This window comes from Apteryx rowi, unplaced genomic scaffold (assembly GCF_003343035.1).
Source record: "Apteryx rowi isolate R43461 unplaced genomic scaffold, aptRow1 scaffold_51, whole genome shotgun sequence".
In the NCBI taxonomy this organism is placed as follows: domain Eukaryota; kingdom Metazoa; phylum Chordata; class Aves; order Apterygiformes; family Apterygidae; genus Apteryx; species Apteryx rowi.
Genome location: NW_020450772.1, coordinates 114351 through 134079, shown reverse-complemented (window position 1 = coordinate 134079; position 19729 = coordinate 114351). Strand labels below are relative to the sequence as shown.

Here is a 19729-nt window from a genome sequence, read left to right as displayed (position 1 = left end):
GCAAGCTACAAGAGGTAGCATAAATCATGGAAACCTGGGGAAAGTGGTCATCTACTCACTAGTATAATTCAGCAAACCTCTACTCCACTTTAAATTTTAATGAAGCTGTCGCAAAGTTCACTTCAGTTACCTGCTTAGCGTAAGGTTCTTCCCTGAGAAGYCAACCTGGAAAAGTAATCTTGGCGGGTGCGTTATCCTCTCAGCAATCTGAAGACCATGTGAGTTCAGCTTACATGAAGAAAATGCATTATTTTCTTTCACTGCTAAACATCAACACACACCATGGAACTAGTATCTAATTTCCTTCTCCCCCACTAATAAATTGGCAACAGTAAATGTAGTGAAGGCAAAGACAACCAAATACAAGGTATTTCTAAATTCCTATTCAAAGGCTACTAATCATTACAGATACTAAGCAGAGGTAGTATTTTCTGATCATCTCTAAATACTAGCTCTCTCAAAGATGTGGGGGAACAAATCACACTGTCTATCTGAAGTACTTAYACAACCTGCATTAAAGTAACATCCAAAAATCCCATAACACAAAACATCCTTACTTCTCACAATATTCCAGGGGTGTGGCGGGGAGGGGGTTCCTGCWTCTGGAGGTCATGCTGCTTCCTCCATTTTTATAGACGGGAATCCAAGGCACAGAAATTTGAATGATTTGTTCAAAGTCTCCCAAGAAGTCTGTGGTGAAGCATGGAACTGAGTTGTCTCTTTAGCTATAGGTGGAAGCATGGGATCATGCTTCCTCCTACCATACACCTGCACACCTAGCCCAAGCAGTCAGGATGAACTGGGCAACTCTATCAGGAGCTCTAGGCAAGGTTATGTCTCCCTGAACAGCAAGACATACCAGAGACATTTGTCTGAAATGGAGTACTCAAATGTAACATGTCCAGGAATGGTTTCGGAYGCAAATTTATATGCTGTGAATTAGCTGAGGCTACGACATGACTTCTTTCAGAATTGTGAACTGTGAAGTAGTTTCTTTTTACCCTTCCTCCCACCTACCTCTAAAAAAATGGGGACATGGCACACTTTAAATGTTATTACATCATTAAAAATATAAAAGAATTTAAGCACTTGTTACTTTTACAATATTCTAGAAGCAGAGGTCTTTTCAGACAGATAAACCCCAAGAGTGTGGGCAAGAGAAACAAGACAGTATGTAAAATGCTATCTTGGCTCCAGATATGTCTTTGACCTTTAAAAGAGACCAAAAAATTCACTCTGAACAAAGTAAAACCACCTTTAATTAAACTCCTACATAAAACAAAATTTCTATGTAAAACAACTGTTTAGTCAAAAGGTAAATATATATGTTTAATTCTCTTTCAACGTCAACAAGAATTGAGAGCTACCAGTGTTCTTTGGAGAACAAGCAGTAGTTAAAGTCTACCTTGCTGATGTTCAGAAACAGTATGTTACATCTTTTAACCAGCAGTTCCTATTGCACGTAACAAATTTGCTCTCCATTTAAGCACCTAAAGGCCTGGTACCTCACTAAATAAATTAAAACAAATCCAGTTTCTTCAGCAACCATCTTAAACACAGATATATTTGTAAAGTAATATTACTGCAAATTTTAATAAATACAGAAAGAAAAGTTTAATGACTTCTCATTGGTGTCTTATGAATTGATCTTTTACCATAAAGACTTTCCCAAACACTTTCATTTTTGGTACATATGCTCAAATAATCACTATGTGTAATATACTCATGTAGAATTTTCCATAGATATTTATAACTCAGTAGATCTGCATGGCACAACTAATCTGAGATATGAATTTTAATGTCAGGCTTTAAGGAACTCCTTGCTGAACATGGAATAGATCTGTCTCTTACAGGAGTTGACAACAAAGCCCCAGAAGTTGAATGGAAAACCATTTCCTAGGAGGGATTTTCAGACATGTTTGGAATTGGCCTAACTTTCCTCTTACTAAAGGACTTGTTTTGCACGTGTTTGATGTCAGGGGAACAAAACTGTACAACCCAGAACACTTGGACACTGCATTATTTTCAAAGACCTCTCCCCCCACCCCCCAAATCTTACAAATACCTGTCTACTCTTCTTTTGGCAGCAGTATAAGACATTAAGCAGCTCCCTGTAGTACGATGATACTGTGGTTGCTATTTACAGTAGAATTAATGCATCTGTGCCAGTATGGCAGAATTCATATGAAAAATACACGCAATACAGTCATTTTTAGCTAGATTAGGATATCAAAAAAAACTTTTACTCTTCCTTCAACTTTTTACTCCTCTTTTTGAAACAAAAAACAGTTCTTTCAGAGGTCTTCAAACCTCAGTGTGTTATATTACCCTAACATATAAAAACAAATATTTACACCTCATTGAAGTACCAAAAAATTTTTAAAAATGCCTAGTAGCTCTCAGCGTGCAAAGTCAGCAGGAACTGATTATCCAGGATGTTTACTATCTGTATGGAAAGTCTTGGGATCAAGCATTCAGAAGCAGAGTGCAAAAGAATCAGGAATTATTTCAGGCCATTTCTTTTTGCTGCTGTTTTGTTTTCTTTCTTATTTAAAATAAGTTTCGTTGGTTCAGACTACAGGTCCCTTTTAAAAAAGGCTTATCAAAGTAATATTCAGATTAGTGCAAATTCAAAAATCTTCTAGGATCTGTAATCTTTTCGAACAGTGTGAGCCATCCAATTCACTTTAGTAGTCCAACTTTCCCGGAGCGCTTCATCAAACTTTTGCTTAAATTGTTTTAGTGCTTCTTCCTCACTCTTCCCTAAGGCGAGAGAGTCCTAAGACAGTAAGAAAACAAGTACTATTAAGGAATTTTACAACCATAGTTATTGTCCCCCTTCACATCTTAACACAGATCACATTCTGCATTTTTCTATTTTGGGGCTTTTCCCTATTATTCATTTATCAATCCATTAGTGATATTTTCTGGGTTTAAAGATAAAACTAAAGAGGAAAGCAGATGAATCAAAAGTTGTTTTGAAAATGTTGTCTAGTCTCTAGCTAACATTTACTGAAAACATTAAAAGAATTCCTGATGAACATGCTAGTAGTTTGCAGTTCGGCTGCCAGTAATGATGAGCAACATCATGCATACAGATGACAACTCATCTGATTACGGGAATCTGAAGATGGCCCCTGGCAAAATTTTGCATGAGTTGATCAAGTTGCAACATTCTATCCTGTTCTTTTTGTCTACAAATCTCATCAGATCTTTCACGTGGCACTAAACTGTCAATCCACAGATTGCTTTTTATGACCTATTTTTGGACCTGAATTAAGCAAACCATTTTCTTCTTTACAGTTCTGCGCTCCTGCATTGAGCTGCAAGGTAGAACGCCCCTAAACTGACTACATATAAGAGTGCAGGGACACCGCACTCATTACAGAACAATAGAGAGGAACACACATTCAGAGCTTCCTTTGATACCTAGGACAGAATACAGACTTGGTTCTATACTGCTAAAAAAGGAAAGCTTTGAGAACTATATGGAAATCCTGGGAAAACTGGCCTAGGAAAACAATTAAAATGTATTCTTCTTTGAATCTGAATTCATATTCTGGAAAAAACAGTATGTCCTGCTGAGCTATAAGTCTTATTTTTACCTTGAGATACTGGATGTCCTTGACAGAAGTCAGCTCTGGAAGCCCTGCAGTTAACATCAGTGCAAAGAGTGTAATAAATAGGTTCCCATGTTTTCGCAGAATCAAGTATGCATCTTCACAACACTGGCGGAACCTTTATAGGCAAAACACATACAATGAGCACAAGGCATGAGAATCTACATGATTGACATAAATATATCCAACCATTTCCAAATATTGTTATTTGGCCTAATACACATATCCTAGAAACTTAGTAATAGGAAAGACAACTTGTAATTGTAGGAAAAAGTAGCCCAGAGGTGTCCAAAGAACCTCCATTGCATTACCACAAAACGTTCCATACTTCTCTAACAAGACCTTAAAACATCGATAGAAAAGACTGAAAGCTTTAAGACTACACTGTTCTCCAGGAAGAGCAAAATAAGACAAAGGTAATACATCTGTCTCCCCTAATTTGTTAGGTAAAACGCCCTGATGATCCGACACAGTGGATATACAATGGAAGACAAGAACTCTTTAATAGCCCCTGCTAATCAAACCTATTCTTTCTTACTCACATACTCAAATTTGAACCAACTGTGAGACCATGCAGACACTTGAGAACTTGCTCAATGTCCCTGAAAGTGTCACCGCATTCTCCCAACACGTAATCCATACATTTCCACAGAAAACTGAAGATCCCTTCAGACCAAGAAGTTATACTTCAAAGACAAATAATTTCTCTTCTGAGGCATTTTTCAAATGAAGGCAGAATCCCATTGCCATTTTAAATGTTCCCTACTCTACAGCTCTTGCTCAGTCATCTAATAGTCTTTACTTCATGTTTTTAAATAGAGCTAGAGGTTGATTTGTTTACTCTCCAGGAAGGAAGGAATGGGTYTCCGGCAGTTGTCTTCCAGTCTACCTAGACACACATTACAAACATATTTACAGTTTCTTCTACCAGAAGCAGCTGTAAGATTTGCCAAGCTGTACCTAAACACTTAATCTCACATCTTTGTCAATAAATTCTTCCTGGGAAAACTGATAACAAAGTGAGTGCAAAACATCCAGAATGACTCTCCCATCAATTGGCAAGAATGATATAGAAGGGGAGGAACCAAACTATGACAAGTAGGATTACAGAGGGTAGTTTTCCCTCATTACCTATCTTTGTCTTCCATTGTAGCTATCTAACCCAAGAGGTGAAGGGACATGCAGAAGCACTGGATTATGAGCACATGGTTGTATATTCCTAAGCATCCAATTAAGGCTATGATTGATTAGCATATTGAACATGCATTGATGGACAGAAAGGACAACAGAGAATCCGTTGTTTAAGTCCAGTGCTTCATCTTTCTTCAACAATATTCTGTGGGGTCTCTCCCCAGTCCTGCTTAACATAAAACAACAACAACAAAAAACCCCAAACCCAAGAACAAAACAAAAAAAAGATGAGCAGAGGAGGATCTGCTATTTCCTGCTGTAGGAAGAAACTATATCCTTTCACTGCAGAGCTGCAGTTTGAGGTATGAAGGCATTTTGTATGTCTGTTCTATCTCAGGTAGGGAAGTAGACAGTATTGTAAACACATGTTAGCACACTCRACATGTAGAAGCGAGCAACCAAACCAGACAGGTCACTGGGTATGCTGGAAGTAATCAAAGATGATCTCAGCTACAAAAGGAAGAAATCAAAATAATACTCACCGACCAAATTTTTCAGTGTTCCCTGTTTTTCCTTGTTGAATGACATGAATGAAATCATAGGTGAGAATGAAAGGTACCCGTTCCCTTTTAATTCCAAACTTGGACTTGAAGTTTCCAAGAATATGCCCAAAATCTATATGAAAGAGCTAAAAAGTAGAAGTGAAAATTAATTTCTCCAGTGAAATATTTCTCTTTTCTAATATTTGTAAAGGTTTCTGTTATCAAGAACACTTAATTCATAATGCTACACTCTAATCTCCAGCTCATGGTTTCAGCAGGTGCTTGCACAAGATGCAACTCTTTGGGAGTATTTAGTTTTACAATGTTTCAAGATTTATTTTAAAAAGTCAGTGACAACATCCAGGCTTTTATGCGCAACTATTGCTACAAAGCAATGTGGAAAAGATGATCTCAGCTTCAAACTTCTGATGTCTATCAATAGACATCACATTAGTAACATCAGACAGAAAAAATGAGCCCACTGTTGAGCTCATGAGGCTCAACATCATAGTATCCAAAAGGCTTCCTATAAAGTCAGGAGCAAAGTTAGTAGGAATTTATGTTAATCTCAAGGAATCTGTGACAGTTCTCTCATTTCAGAATCAAAGAGAAAGGTATATTAACATTTTTTTTAGTAGGTAAAAACTTAATTAAAAAAAGTGTCATGGACAAGAATACTGCAAATAAATCTATGAAATTCTCACTTTTATAATCTTGTCAGGCAGCATTTTATAGGCAGAATAATTTCACTAAAATCTGACAAAATAAAGTAGAAAAACAATTAAACAGGAAATATATTACCTCAGTTCTAGGTTTTGAGACTTAGAGTCACAAAGTCGCATTGTTACTGAGTTAGYTGCCTATTTAAAAATTTTGCAGTGCTGGGCTGTAGAGCCTAACTTCAGGAGAACTACATCATTCCAAACTGCAATTCATATAAAGGTTGGTCTCTTTCAAGATCTCTGAGACCCGACTATGACTTTTATCCAATTAATCTGAACACTAACAGGCCTTTTGGATGTTCTGAAACAGTAAGCTCTATAGAATGGTCTCACTTGTCTAATATCCTAAGCTATAACAGTTTAATAATAAAGTTTATTATAAATAATATCAAGACTAATAATATAAATATATATAGTATAATATATAGTATAATATAAATAAAAGTCTAATAATATAAAGTCTAATATAAATAAAAGTCTAATACTCTATGCTATAACTGCTTATGAAACATGCATTTGTTGTTCTTTCCACTGGTCTCTTGGATTTCAATCTATCTATTGAGACCTGAAAACAATTTTAAGGGAAGTCTGTTCAAACTAATTTAGATTTAGATTTAATTTTACTGAGACACTAAAGAAATTAAGATACTATAGTTATTTTACCTACTAACAGGATTTTTACCTGACCATTTTTTCTGACCATGATATTGTCACTGTGTCTGTCACCAATCCCCAGTACGTAAGTAGCTACACAGTAGCCAGCGCAAGACAGAGTAAATTCTTCAATGGCTCGATCCAAGTCATCTCTAAAAACAAAGACAAATAATTGGTGCATATTATTGGTTAGCCATCTCATGCCTTGACACGAAAAAAGATTGTTGCTTGCTTAAACCAGAAACCCATTGGGATGTTGCAAAATTAAACTTATTTGAAAGAAAATAATTTAAAAAGCAGTTATGGAGGATGGGAGAAATGCAAATATTAGARACAACAGCATCAAGACACAAGAGCTTTTTAGTTTTCTAGAGTCCTCCAGCATTCAGGATTGGGTCATCGTTTGAATTCCAAAGGCAATTTGGATCTGAGCAAGACTTTGCATGCCAAGGAATTTTATATAGATAAGAAAAGTATTGTAGAAATTACCCTAAATTGTATTCCTTCAGCCAGTTTAAGAGAGCATCCTTGTTGAAGGCAGCAGCAGCAGCAACATTGCTACTATTTAACTGAATGTCAGCAATGGTTTCTGAACTAGAAACAGCCTCAATAAGGCCAGAGTGATCTCCAGTTGCTAAACAACCATATGGCAATATCCTGAAACAAAACAGAGATTAATGTTAAAAACAAAAATAATAAGAATGCTTTTTTCATATATCAATATTGTGAGAGGGCTGAATATTCATATTAATTTGAACACTAAACCCTCAGAAGTTAGCACACAGATATTGCTTGGAAAGGTTAAATGTTTTCAACTGATTGCTGGTGGGTTTTTTTCCCAGTTCCATAAATATATAAAGAAATAAATTCTGGGCAATAATTATTTTTCCCTTTTACTTGTAATGTGGTAGGAGAGACTATAGAGGGAGCTATTTCTTTTCATTTATTAATTTACCAGCTAAATGGACAATAAATTTTCATTCATGTTCATTCTAGATAGTAGGTTGTGTAAATGGAAAGCAGGCTCTTTTATGTTTTCTCCTATTTCAATGAAAAATGCTAGAAAATGCTTTTTAAGTATATACCTAAAAATAATATTTTCCAACACTTAATAACTTTAAACATAGAAACCTAATGAAAAACAGGAATGTATCTTGACTGATTTGTAAGAATTTTCTTGTGCATTTATATGCTATGCCTAGTAAAAATATTTACAACAATATATTTGCATTAAAATAAGGAAAGAAAAATAAGGAGAGACAAACATCAAGGAGAGATAATGTCTATATAGATAAGTATATTATTTTTCTAAAGCAGTTCTTTCACTTTTTGAAGAGGAAAAAACAGCAGATTTCCTGAAGGGGGGRAAAAAAAGTCTCCATGCAGTATCTCAGTCCAGATGCCCAAAATGCAAAATGGAATATGAACTTAGATTTAACATCAATATATACAATGGAAACTTAAAGCAAACTCTTCAAAGGCACTGCATCAGAAGGTGAGGTCTCTGCACTTGTACTAGGCAGATCAGGTGAAGAATATTCCCTCAGTTGTTTGTGGATCCGTGTATAAAGAAATGGATGCCCACGCAAATCCGACTGTGGGATATGAGCAAAGGGGTTGGCATGAACTAACTTACAAGGCTGCACAAAAATTTGTAGGGCATCGTAAATTTGTGTGTGTATGTAGACAGACATGAAGAGAAAGCACAACTGACAACACCTTTGCCAGCATTTCTGTATGTAACAGATATTAATTTTGATTGCTATCCCTTCACTGACACAGTTTATTATCCCAAGCCCTATGGAAAAAAAAATCCAGATGACATTAATGAGAACTTTTTGACATAACAGCTATTAGATAACTGAACATTTTCTCAACAATGAWGAAACTGTATTTCTTTAACACACAACTGGAGTGGTTTAAGTACTAATAAACATATAGTTGGGGATCCTTTTTCACTGGCAACAAGGTGAACTGAAAACTGGATTCAACAGGTTATTTAGAGAACACCCAACTTAAAAAAAAAAAGTGCAGATTTGGATCCTTCTTTCTGTTTCTATCCTAATCTATTTCCCAGTTAAAAATCCCAACTCTAGGCCAAAGGTCCTCACCATGGACAGAAGAGTATCTGTAACAGCCCGCCAGCATTCATGATACAAGGAAGCACTGCCCATCCTTATCACGACATGACAAATGTGAGCCAAGTATTGCCAGGTTAAAGTGCATGCTGGCCCTCTTCCACAGCATTGCAGCCCATCCTACTTGCAGCTTAACTGGGCACATGTCCAACAACTTCCCCTTCAAAAGCAAGCAATGATGAAAGCCTTCAGCCCCTTGAGGACTGCATGCTTACAACTGGAGGAAAAAACATCCTTGTCAGAGAGACAGTTTGACAGGAGTCAAGTTAGGGACAAATCCTCAGGGTCCTTTCCATCTCATCCTGGTCTTTCCGACTTCAACATCTGTCACTGGGATACGTTCCCTGCTTTTTAATGCCACTGAAAGACCGCTGACAGATCAATATACCAATCAAGGGCAGGATATAAAGTTTTCTTTCTTCACTGTATTCTTCTCAAAGAATCTTTTTTCTCCCTCTAATACTGACCCTTATTTCAATAATTTAATTCTCTAAAGCAGTATCTTTCCAAATACAACACCAAGGTCTGGTGCTTTATCAAYACACTCTGTAATTTCCAGTACAGTAATTTCAAAATGAAAGAGATTCTTTAGACTTGTAACAAAGGTATTTTTAAATGTTTTTGTAAACTCATTTCATTCATACAGCCCACAACATCAGACTTCACACATATTACAGCAGGTGAAAATGAAAATTCACTACAGACTGGCAATGAAATTAAGAAGTAGTTTGGAGAACTCCCTCTACCTGTCCCAAAAGTAACTGAGTACTGAATACTTTTACAACAGTTTACTACAGTAAACATGACTTGACATAGATCAAATTCCTCAAACTTACTTTTTTCTGTTGCTCTGTTACTTTACTAACTTCTCCTTTAGCACAACTGCAATAAAGCTAAAGCAATGAAGGTACCTCTTGGTGCAAGGATTACTCTCATAAGAGCTGCAACACCATAGACGCCACAAAACAGCATGCTTGGGAAAACAGATGTTATGCTCTTCTGCTGTGATATATTCTTAATATTTAAACATTCCTCATAAAAATAATGGCAAGTTATGTCATCTACTATGATTATGCACACACATGATTACAGGCTTTAAATTTTTTTCCAAGCAAAAATAGCTTGTGAAGTTGTGACTCTTCAGGGGATTTGATTCTCTGAAAGTCTCGTGTTGTCACTCTGCAGATGCAATCTCAATATAAATACTGTTTAACTGAAAAATTTTGTTCCATAATTGCCCATATTTGAAGTAAAAAAACACAACTAAAAGATAAAGTATACAAAGAACCTGAGGAAGTTCAGTTCCGCATTGTCACTAACTTCTTAGGCCAACTATTTCCTGCTGAATTTTAGGGTAACAGTTTGTCTTAGAAATGAATAGGTAGGGTTTTGTTTTTTGTTTTTTTAAGTACTGGGATTAATGAAGCAATGTGGGTTTTGTGGTTTTATAACTGCTCTCTGGTAATTGACTGACTAATGTCTAAGGTGACCTGAATTCTGACTCTAACTTTCTAATGTCAGCGTAATGTTGGTGGATTCGTTGCCATCTGATGGGCGGGTCTGTACTGAGAAGCAGATGCAATCTGCATCTGAAATTTTATTCAATTATGCACTCTGCAGTCCTGATCCAGTGAGAGCCCAGGATGAAGCACCTACTGGAGTATGCTCTTGCTTCCTCCTGTACACATGCATTTCCTTCTCTGATATGAACCCTGGTCTTGTTCCAATATCCACTCAGAATGCACACACAGGAATCTACACAACAGAACACACCACACATGAAAAAGGCCAGCTTATCCATGAGACAAATTAACTGATCATTAAAAAAAAAAAAAAAAATTCCTCCCTCCCTCTTTAGCTTTGCAGAGCTCAAGAACGATACACACTTGGTGTCTCCCTCCAGATCAGAGAAATCTCACTGGCAATACTGTGCTTGCTTTCGAATCCTAGCAGAAGACACAAACTGGGATAAGATTTCATTTAAAATTACTACCAAAAAAACAACTGTGGATTGCAGTGCAGTTAGAAGGAAACTGATCCTATCTCAGACTCCCTGACAGCAGCATGATTAGTTCCCATTTGATCCATGCTTCACAGAAGCTGCAAAATCTACTGCAGCAAGATATTCCTGATTGGAGTAACTTCTCAGAGAACAGGCTGAGGCAAACGGCAAGTGTTTCTCTTCTTACAGTGGTTAAAGATGTTAGAAGTCCTGTTTTTACTGGAATGGGGTTATCAAACATTTTGTAGTGGAAAAAAGTTAAAAGGCAGAGAACCCATTATGCATCCACAAAAGGAAAAAAGGGAAACAACAGCTTCAGTGAAATCTAAGCCTCGAAGGATGGTATATGGCAAGAAGGAAAGACTCCACTCTTTGGAACGGATGGCTGAAGTTGTGTTTTTCAAGAAAACAGAACTATTTGACACTACTCTTTCTCCTGACACTGATGTCTCTTTCCCAAGCAAAGAGAAGCAAGCCAGCAAGCTCTGACTCATGAACAGTGCAACTCAACTGCAGTAATTCACAGATTTTTGGAGTCAGCTCTTCTTTAGATGCATGTAGACTGCAAACATGGATTAGAGATCACAGTCTTATCACTCCTAGCTGTATCCTTGTGCTTCAGGTGCTGGGAGTGCCTTTTGCCCAACTCTGTTGCCAGTTAGGGCTATTTCAGAGCCCTTCCTTGGCAACTGTCTGGTTGATATCTCTTTGATAGATGTAGAACTGTAGTCCTGCCTCAATCCCAAAGTTTCATTTTACAGTCATAACTAAAAAAAGATGAATAAAAGGAAGATGCTTCTAGTTAAGTAAGGAAATAGAAGAGGCCAATTATAGAAGTTCAATTCTCACTAGGAACTGCCTCTTTCTCCTTTTTTGTTCTTGAGAGAGTTTAAGGAAAATCCTTGGACACAATAGCCACTCAACTTTGTTGAGTTAAAAAAAATGCATTAGTCAGGGAAAACATATTTAATAACTCCCAAACATCATTCCTGTTTGCCAGACACAGTGTGTGGGCCTGTCTGGAACCACAAACTCCGCTTTTGGGAAGGCAGCAACCAAAAGAATGCCTCATCTGGGATTCCACAGCTGCCAGAGGTTGTCCTTGCCCCTAAATGCTGGATCCGTCTCCTCACAGTCTATTTATAATGACATAAATTATCTAAGTTCCCTCAAATCAGTGTTCAACTTAACTGCAACTAAACACACATTCAGCTACCTCCTAGCAAATGTACACTTCCAGAAGCAATTTATTATTCCACATTCTTACTATATTCCATACTTCATTAAAAGGAATCTTTCTGTAAGTAGCATTTTTTCCTGATGGATAATTAGTTTATAATTTTGCTTATTTGTGTGAGCTGATGTGCCTTATGAAACTAACACTATTACGCTTCAACAACAAAATTTGAAAAGATAAGCTCCAAGAATCCAACTGAAACATCTTAAAGATGAATACTGCTAGCCTTACAAACAGTATTTTAAAATCGCAAAGCACAAAGGATTAGAGCTCTATGTTTCACAGGCGTACAAGACTGCCTTTATGGCCTACAAACGGCTGATTAAGAAAAAGTGAATTCCAGTATCTTCTTTAGAACTATATTTCTAAGAGAAATTAGATTTGAGAATAGTATTAGCTAAAAATTGTGCACAGGTTTGGCTGGAAAAGCTCCCTCCTTACTAGAGGTTTGTATTATAATGTTGAATAATGCCTGATGTTATTACTTTTTTGAATACTTTAGTATTCATACAAAGGAATCATGCTTATGTTAGTATATGAAGTTAAGAAAGCTGTTTTGTAAGAGATTTTGGAAGATAGAAAGCTATTTCTGCCTGAAAATTGTTTTCTGATATCCAAGTAGCGCTTTATCACGGAAAGAATGCTAAGTGGGATATCAAGATATATGTTGAAGATGCTCACATTGACTGTAGGTCTTTAGCTGTAAACAGAAACATGAGGACTACTCACAGGAGAGGGAAAAAAAGTGGCTATTACAAAAAGTAGTCAAGTTCACTGCTACTTGTACAACTGACTAAAAAATGATTAGCTTCCATGGGAGAAYGCATAGCCCTAGAGGCTTAACGAAAGAACAAATGAAAATCCCACAACCCTCCTCATCATTATCTAACRAGTTCACAAATACTGGAAATTACTATGCTTGCAATACCTTGGAAAACTTAGCCACTTCATTTTAAAAGAACTCGTTTTGCAGAAGAAGCAGTGAAAATGAGAAGATTCTTACTGAACTGAGTACTTTTGCCCTAAGAGAATACTTAAATGATGAGTTTCCATTTCTACTATGAGTTTACATCCTCACACAACCTGCTCTGAGGAAAAAACACCCACACAGATCACTTCAATACTACAAAAGTCTCCTTAGTACTAAATACACTAGGAAATCATACTTATTCTCTGCTGATTTTATAACAGCTGGTTTAGAAATATATTCATTTAACTGGCATCTGAAAATACAATTTGAAGTCTGTCACAAACATACACTTATTTGACCAAGTCAAAACTCAGCAGTGATGCAAAAGGTGAAAAGTTAAGAATTATTAGAAAAGGAAAAGAAAACATAGTTACACCAATATRGAAGCATGGAACATAGAAGCCTGCAGTAATTAACGAGATTATCAGGTGGCAGGCATATTTTGGGAGATGGAGATAAAAACCTTGCTGAAGTCAAGGTAAGGACATCTGCTACTCTTCTCCTTCCTCAAATCCAGTCATTTTATCCTAGAAGGCAACCAGGCTAGTCAGGCATGATTCACCATGCTGACTATTCCTGACCATCATAATCTCCCTCAYGCAGCCTCTTGCTGCAGTCCTCCTAGAACAGGAACAGCAGCTCTCTCTCTCCTCCTCTTCCAAGCCTCTTGCTTTCATGAAGCCTTTATGTATTTAATATGTAAAAGACAGACATTCCTCTATYAAATTTTCTTAGAAATAGATAGCAAGTATAAATTTTATTTGGACAGGAACACATTCATTTGTGGCCATGGCTGCAAAACTGTATTTTCATATTAAAAAAAAGGGGGGGGGGATGTCTGAGTTTTCCACAAATCTGGTAATTCTCAATGTGACAGTAAAATTCTGTTATAAGGAATCTCAAACCTCCCAGTCCTAGTTCCAGTCCCAGTGTCTCCCTCACCTCCTCCCCCCCCCCAAAATTTACTAATACTTAAAACTACCTAATTTCTTGAGAGGTTTTTGCCTATTAGAGCTACCTATCAGAGAATCTAGATCATGAATTCAACAGCTAACTTTCGGGCAGTAGTGCTCAAACACCAGACAGACTACAAAATGTCTTTGCACAAAGGCCTCTTCACTGGCTGGCAGATTTGTGTTCTATATTTGTACCTCACCTGCATATGTGTATTAGAATCTAAAGAGCTGTAATTCCTCTGATCACTAAGTGAATCCCCATTTATGTTTATGGCAGAAAAATCAACGACAATTAATAGATAAGTTTGTTACATGAAGAGTTTATAAAACACCTCATTTTGAAAAGGTCACTCACAACAACAACAAAATTCACAAAGCCTGCCCGCTGGACCCTTAAGTCAAGAATTATTTCTTTACCTCATACAAGGCTTTTTATCTGGATGACTTTCAAAAGAAGAAAATGGTATACTGAAAAGAACAGGGCAGTTTATAATCAATATGGCAACTTACAGGCACCATAAGAGATATGGTGCACCAGGACAAACATCCTTTTTGTACAATAAACAAAAAACCCAATGTTTCACTTCACATCTTCCACTATTTCTTTCCAAGGCTAAATTCTTTTGTAATGTGGGCCATTTGAAGAATGCACTGCAAAGAGAAGCCATCTGATTAGCTAAGGTGACCGTTTTCTATAGCCTGTTCACCTTGGCTATGACAACTGAAAGCTTTGTGCATCATTATAGAAGTTTAGAAAGGGGAGAGGTGGGAAGAGATACAAAAACAGAAAAGCTTTACTGGTAGAAGCGGACTCTCCATCCAAATAAACCAGCCCTGAAGAGATCCTTACCGGAGATCCAAACCAGCTTCTTTCCAAAGTACATCCATCAAACGCAATATTTGGAGTGTCAACATGTCCTGCCGGAGATCTGTAATGGAAAGTTGAAAACGCTACATCAATTTCTGATTGTATTGTAGACAAACTGTGTACCATCTCTAAGGCTTTGAGAAACAGCTATCTAAAAACCCTTGTCAATCCTAAAAGTTAAAGGGCTGTTAACAATAATTATATCATCCCGACTGATAAAATTTATGCTTTGGAACACAATCAGTAGAAAATGCTTAATTTGCTTATCAGTGCTAGAGTAATGCATGTTTAAATTATGGCAATACAGAGCAACATAGCTTAAGTCCAAGTGTGGGAATGAAGGAGAAAGAATTATTTTAAATTGTCGACATTTCTTACCATCACCGTTTTTAAAGATGATCCCTACAAGATCTCCCCCAAACATTTTATTGTTGTATACTATCCACAGAGGTTTCATTTTAGAATCCATATATTTACACTTCTCGACACTAGAAGAAAATACAACAAACATTTTAGTCAAATAGAAATAATTCAATTGAGCAGGATTAAACATTGTTCAAAGCAGGATAGAAAACGTAGACTTCCAGTTTGGAAGTCCTTAAATGTTATCTCTGCTTTCATTGTGCTATTATGCTATCAGTGCTTACCAAGTAATGAACATATTTGTTATATATCAAATGAATTAGATACCATGATTGGCATACATACATCTTACATCTAAATTAAGCACCCACATTTTCAGAGAAAATATATAATCTTCCTTATATCCTCTCTCACCTATTTTTAGAGTTTTATGTTTAAGTGCTGTTAAATGTTTTAATGGTTTTTGTCCTTATTGTTGTAAACAGAAGCCAAGAACACAGTCTAATTCACTTTAGGGTTATATTTAAATATGATTATCTATGAGGTCAGATAATACCAAGGGTATTAAGTTTTAAGGCAAATTGCAAAAATCTTCAAACTTAACTGATATCTTAACCTTAAGACGGTGAAGGTTTGCTCAGTCAGCTAGGAAGATTCCCAACAGACTTTCTCTCACCCTAGAAAATGTATCTTGTTAGCACATCTGCTGAACAATATAGTCAAAAGAAGTTAACATACATGTACCTTCTGCTTTACTATTTCCCTAAAAAAGCTACAGTGAACTGTATTCATTCACTCATTCTTAACTTACTGTAGTTCTGAAAGTATAACAGAAGGATTCAGAGGAGACTGGAGGTCAGAAAGTGCTTCCCTGTAAGCATTTTGTTTCAAACACGTGTGCATTGCATCTTTTCCTTTTGCTTTGCTTTGTTTCATGGCATTCAGCTTAATTAGACTATTTAAAGTCTTCATTTTATTAAGGGCTTCCACCTGAAAGAAATACTTTAAAGTTATCCCACATAATACAATACACAGAATCCCATTTCAAAACCAATCTTAAAGTAGTTAACCACAGCATTAAGTAATTTTATAGCTTCTTTAAAAACAGTAACAATAGATGGCAATGAAGATTGCATTTAGAAAAATATATGAAAATAGCCTTTTCTAAAGCAGCCACGTCCCCGAAGTCCTATATTTATAAGTAATAAGGATAAATAAAAATCCAATAAACTTCATGTCACTTGAAAGTGAGACTTAATATTTTCCAAAAATGTATGAGATACTTTAATGTATGATACATTTATACAAGTTCCTTCTTCAAAATACAAAGCCCTTTTTTGGCCACGTACAAATTCAAAAGAGCATATAACATAGGTGTTACTATCCATACTGAAGTCAACAGAAATATTGAGTGCTTCATACCTTTACAAAACCAAACACTATTTGAAGTAAAGTAGGGATGCCGGTATTTCATTCTATGTGCTCAGTTCTAAATGCACCGACTAATTGCACACAATATGATACAGCTATACGCGCAGACAATTTTCACATACAAAACATCACATGCTTAAGTTTTGCAGAGCAGACTCTTAAATATCAGCTTATTAAAATCCTGCTGAAGTTGAGCATAAGCTTTAATACTCTAATCAATTAGGCCATTCATAATCATAATGTATTATCTAAGCAATACTTTCACAATGTGCAATAAGGCAATTATTTACAGCCATACAGGTGGGTTTAACCCTTTTTTCCCCCTTCTCCTGTTTTGGCAAGCTTTTTATTGGTACATACCACGTAAGAAAACAAGTAAACTAGCTGCAGAGACATAAACGTACATAACATTAACATGGCAAAGTCCCTTGGCAACAAACCTACAGTACATTTAAAAAAAAATCATTTCTACGCTGCATCTACATCTAAGCCAGTTGTTAGCTGATCATAAAATAATTATAACCATAAGCCATATTTACAGGAGCCATAATTAACTTGCTCAGTAATATGCATATTCTCTATTAAACAGTATCAATTCAATACTTGCAAAAATTGACTTCTATACAAGGAAGCTTCAGTCTAACTTGTAAGGTGCTGAGTCAAAACTTACCGCTTTAACAGATAGACTGAACCCTGTCAGGCAGGATGCTGTGGAAATTGTATGCAGTTTGATTAGAAAAGTGAGGCAGTGGAGACCTGCCAGGTCAGCCATCTGTCAAAACCAAATGCACTCTGCTTTTCCACTATTCTAGGAGCTGTACAAACATCACTCACAAGGGAACAAAATGGAACCTGTGCTGTACAAACAGGAACTTTTTGAAGTATTTCTACTTTGAATTTCTTCCGTGTTTGCACAGTTGGGAATTTTTTTGCCCCTTCTTTGATTCTAGTGACATTTGTTTCCTGTGAAGTGCACAAAAACTTTACTGACCTCAGGTCTATTGCTTAAAGCATTTCATCACCTCATCTTTTTACGATTTTGACAATACTAACAAGCACGCTTTTGTAAGAGACAACTTTTCAATGCTCCGTGAACTACAGTAGTAAAGAGTACAATGGTACATTCCTGTCTCCTTTGCCCCTTGAGGCATAGTTTCAATGTAGACAGCATCAGAACTGTAATAAACAACTGTCAGACAACATCTACCGGGGTTTTTTTTGTGACTATTTTAGCTGATATAGCAAATATATTAATTTGAGAGAGATCTTTTCTCACAGATTTTACAGCAGTAATCTAAATTAACTTGTTAAAATTATGTTAGAGCCTTCAATATTAGAGCCTTAGAGTGGCTCTGCAATGACCTGCCAATACGCTTATGTACTTAAGCGTATTTAAAAAGCAAACCACTCTCCTCTTTTTTTTTTTTTTTTTTACTGGTACATCTATATTAGCACTAAAATGAATATCTGGTTTACTTCAACACGTTTATTTCCAGGGAATACTACATTACAGCACAACTTCAGTTTGTTTGCATCACTACTTTTTAACAAAAGCCAAAGCTGTAGGAAGTAATCCTGGAGTCACCTAGATAACGTTTACATAAAAAAGTAATAGCTTTTCTTGCTGAAAGAGCTCAAGCTGCTCTTGCTGAAAAGAAAAAAAAAAAAAAGTTTTAAGGGCACTTCTTCAGTTAATAATACAGACAGTCTACTGCCTTGCCCAGAGCGTATGCATGCTGCTGGAAGTATCTTGCATGCTTCAGAAGACCATAGCTCCTGCTCTGAGGCCCAACAGAGCAGGCTGCTTTCTGTGCCAGAGATGGCTGCTCCATTACTATATCCATTTCCTTCTCTCTTTTTCCTTTTTATCCCCCTCAACAGTTGTACTTTTTCAAGGTAACCAATATGCCCCATAGGATCAATGGAATAGTTATTTGAGTTATAAACTAGAATAAGTCACGACTGAAAGCAAGGGGGAGTCTATACCTGTTTAGCAAGCACTTTCATGTGTGCAACGCTTCCTCGGCAGTAAGCTTCAAGTATCAAACCGAACTGTACTGAAACAGCAGGGATATGAACCTCTGACCTATAAGGGAACATAACAGGAGAAAAGCTTCTTGTTTATCAAGATAGACCACATCATTTTACATTTTACAGATTAGTATTCTATAAACCATTAACACAGAAAAAGTGCAACTGAAAACAAAACACCTCATTGTCAATTAGATAAAATAAAATAAAAAGCAGATTTAATAAGAAGCAACATAACACTTATGGACTGAAYTCTCATGAGAAAGGGCTAGTTTCAATGCATACCACTTGTTTCAAGGTCTAGAACTGTTCCAGAGGCAATAGTTTAAGAGGTAGTGATTAGATATTTGTTTTCAGGAACCTCTTTTACTGCAAAAATTAGTACTGATAAGCTCTAGATGATCATATTGGGAGGCAGGGCTGTGTTAAACTGGGTAATCTCAAATATTCATAAGGGCAAAAACAAAATTTCCCTGAGGAGGAACAACTTGAAACAACCCCCCAGACATTAGAGCAAAGCTAGTTATCCTCCAACACATTTTTGTATAGTACTTGCTCTTTTAATTTAGAAAGATTAAAATAAGCAAGTTGCATTTTGAATACAGAATCAAGCTATAGCCCATGCCACAAGGTATCTGCCATTCATGGAACTGGTCCTCAAAAAGAAAAAACTACACACTGAACTGCTCTGATTTTCTGTTAGTCTCTCAATATAATTTTTTCCCCCAGTTGTGAGGTATAAATATTGTATTTTCACTGCAAGCACAGCAAAAACATAAAGATTAAATTTATATACTAACCTAACTCATCAGTTAGGTAGGGCTGAATGCACTTTGGAATGCTTCCTTCAAACAATGGATGACAAAATACAATAATATATTTTTAATTATGGGCTTCCTTTGATCTATAAATGCCAAAGGTAAAGAAACACAAGGAAGAGGACTACAGTCATTTCTTATGGACAAAAATAGCTCATTTAGAAAAATCCTCAAGAAAGCATATTTGAAAGAAATCTCTTGATCTGCCTACTGCAACTCCAACAAGGCATGATAGGTTTAGAAAGA

At 36.4% G+C, this 19729-nt stretch overlaps 1 protein-coding gene across 2 annotated transcripts in view; it reads right to left on the bottom strand.

Annotated features, from left to right (window-relative positions):
• Positions 1-1239: 1239 nt before the first annotated feature.
• Positions 1240-19729, bottom strand: part of PIK3CB (phosphatidylinositol-4,5-bisphosphate 3-kinase catalytic subunit beta) — a 114165-nt gene continuing 95675 nt past the window's right edge. For both annotated transcript variants that reach the window (XM_026080124.1, XM_026080123.1), the window contains exons 16-24: positions 18621-18720; positions 16015-16193; positions 15219-15328; positions 14823-14901; positions 7159-7326; positions 6698-6821; positions 5294-5439; positions 3606-3738; positions 1240-2779 (exon numbers count right to left, since the gene is read on the bottom strand). In XM_026080124.1, coding sequence (XP_025935909.1) covers positions 2642-2779; positions 3606-3738; positions 5294-5439; positions 6698-6821; positions 7159-7326; positions 14823-14901; positions 15219-15328; positions 16015-16193; positions 18621-18720 — 1177 coding nt within the window. In that variant the 3' untranslated portion in view covers positions 1240-2641. The remainder of the gene's footprint in view (positions 2780-3605; positions 3739-5293; positions 5440-6697; positions 6822-7158; positions 7327-14822; positions 14902-15218; positions 15329-16014; positions 16194-18620; positions 18721-19729) is intronic.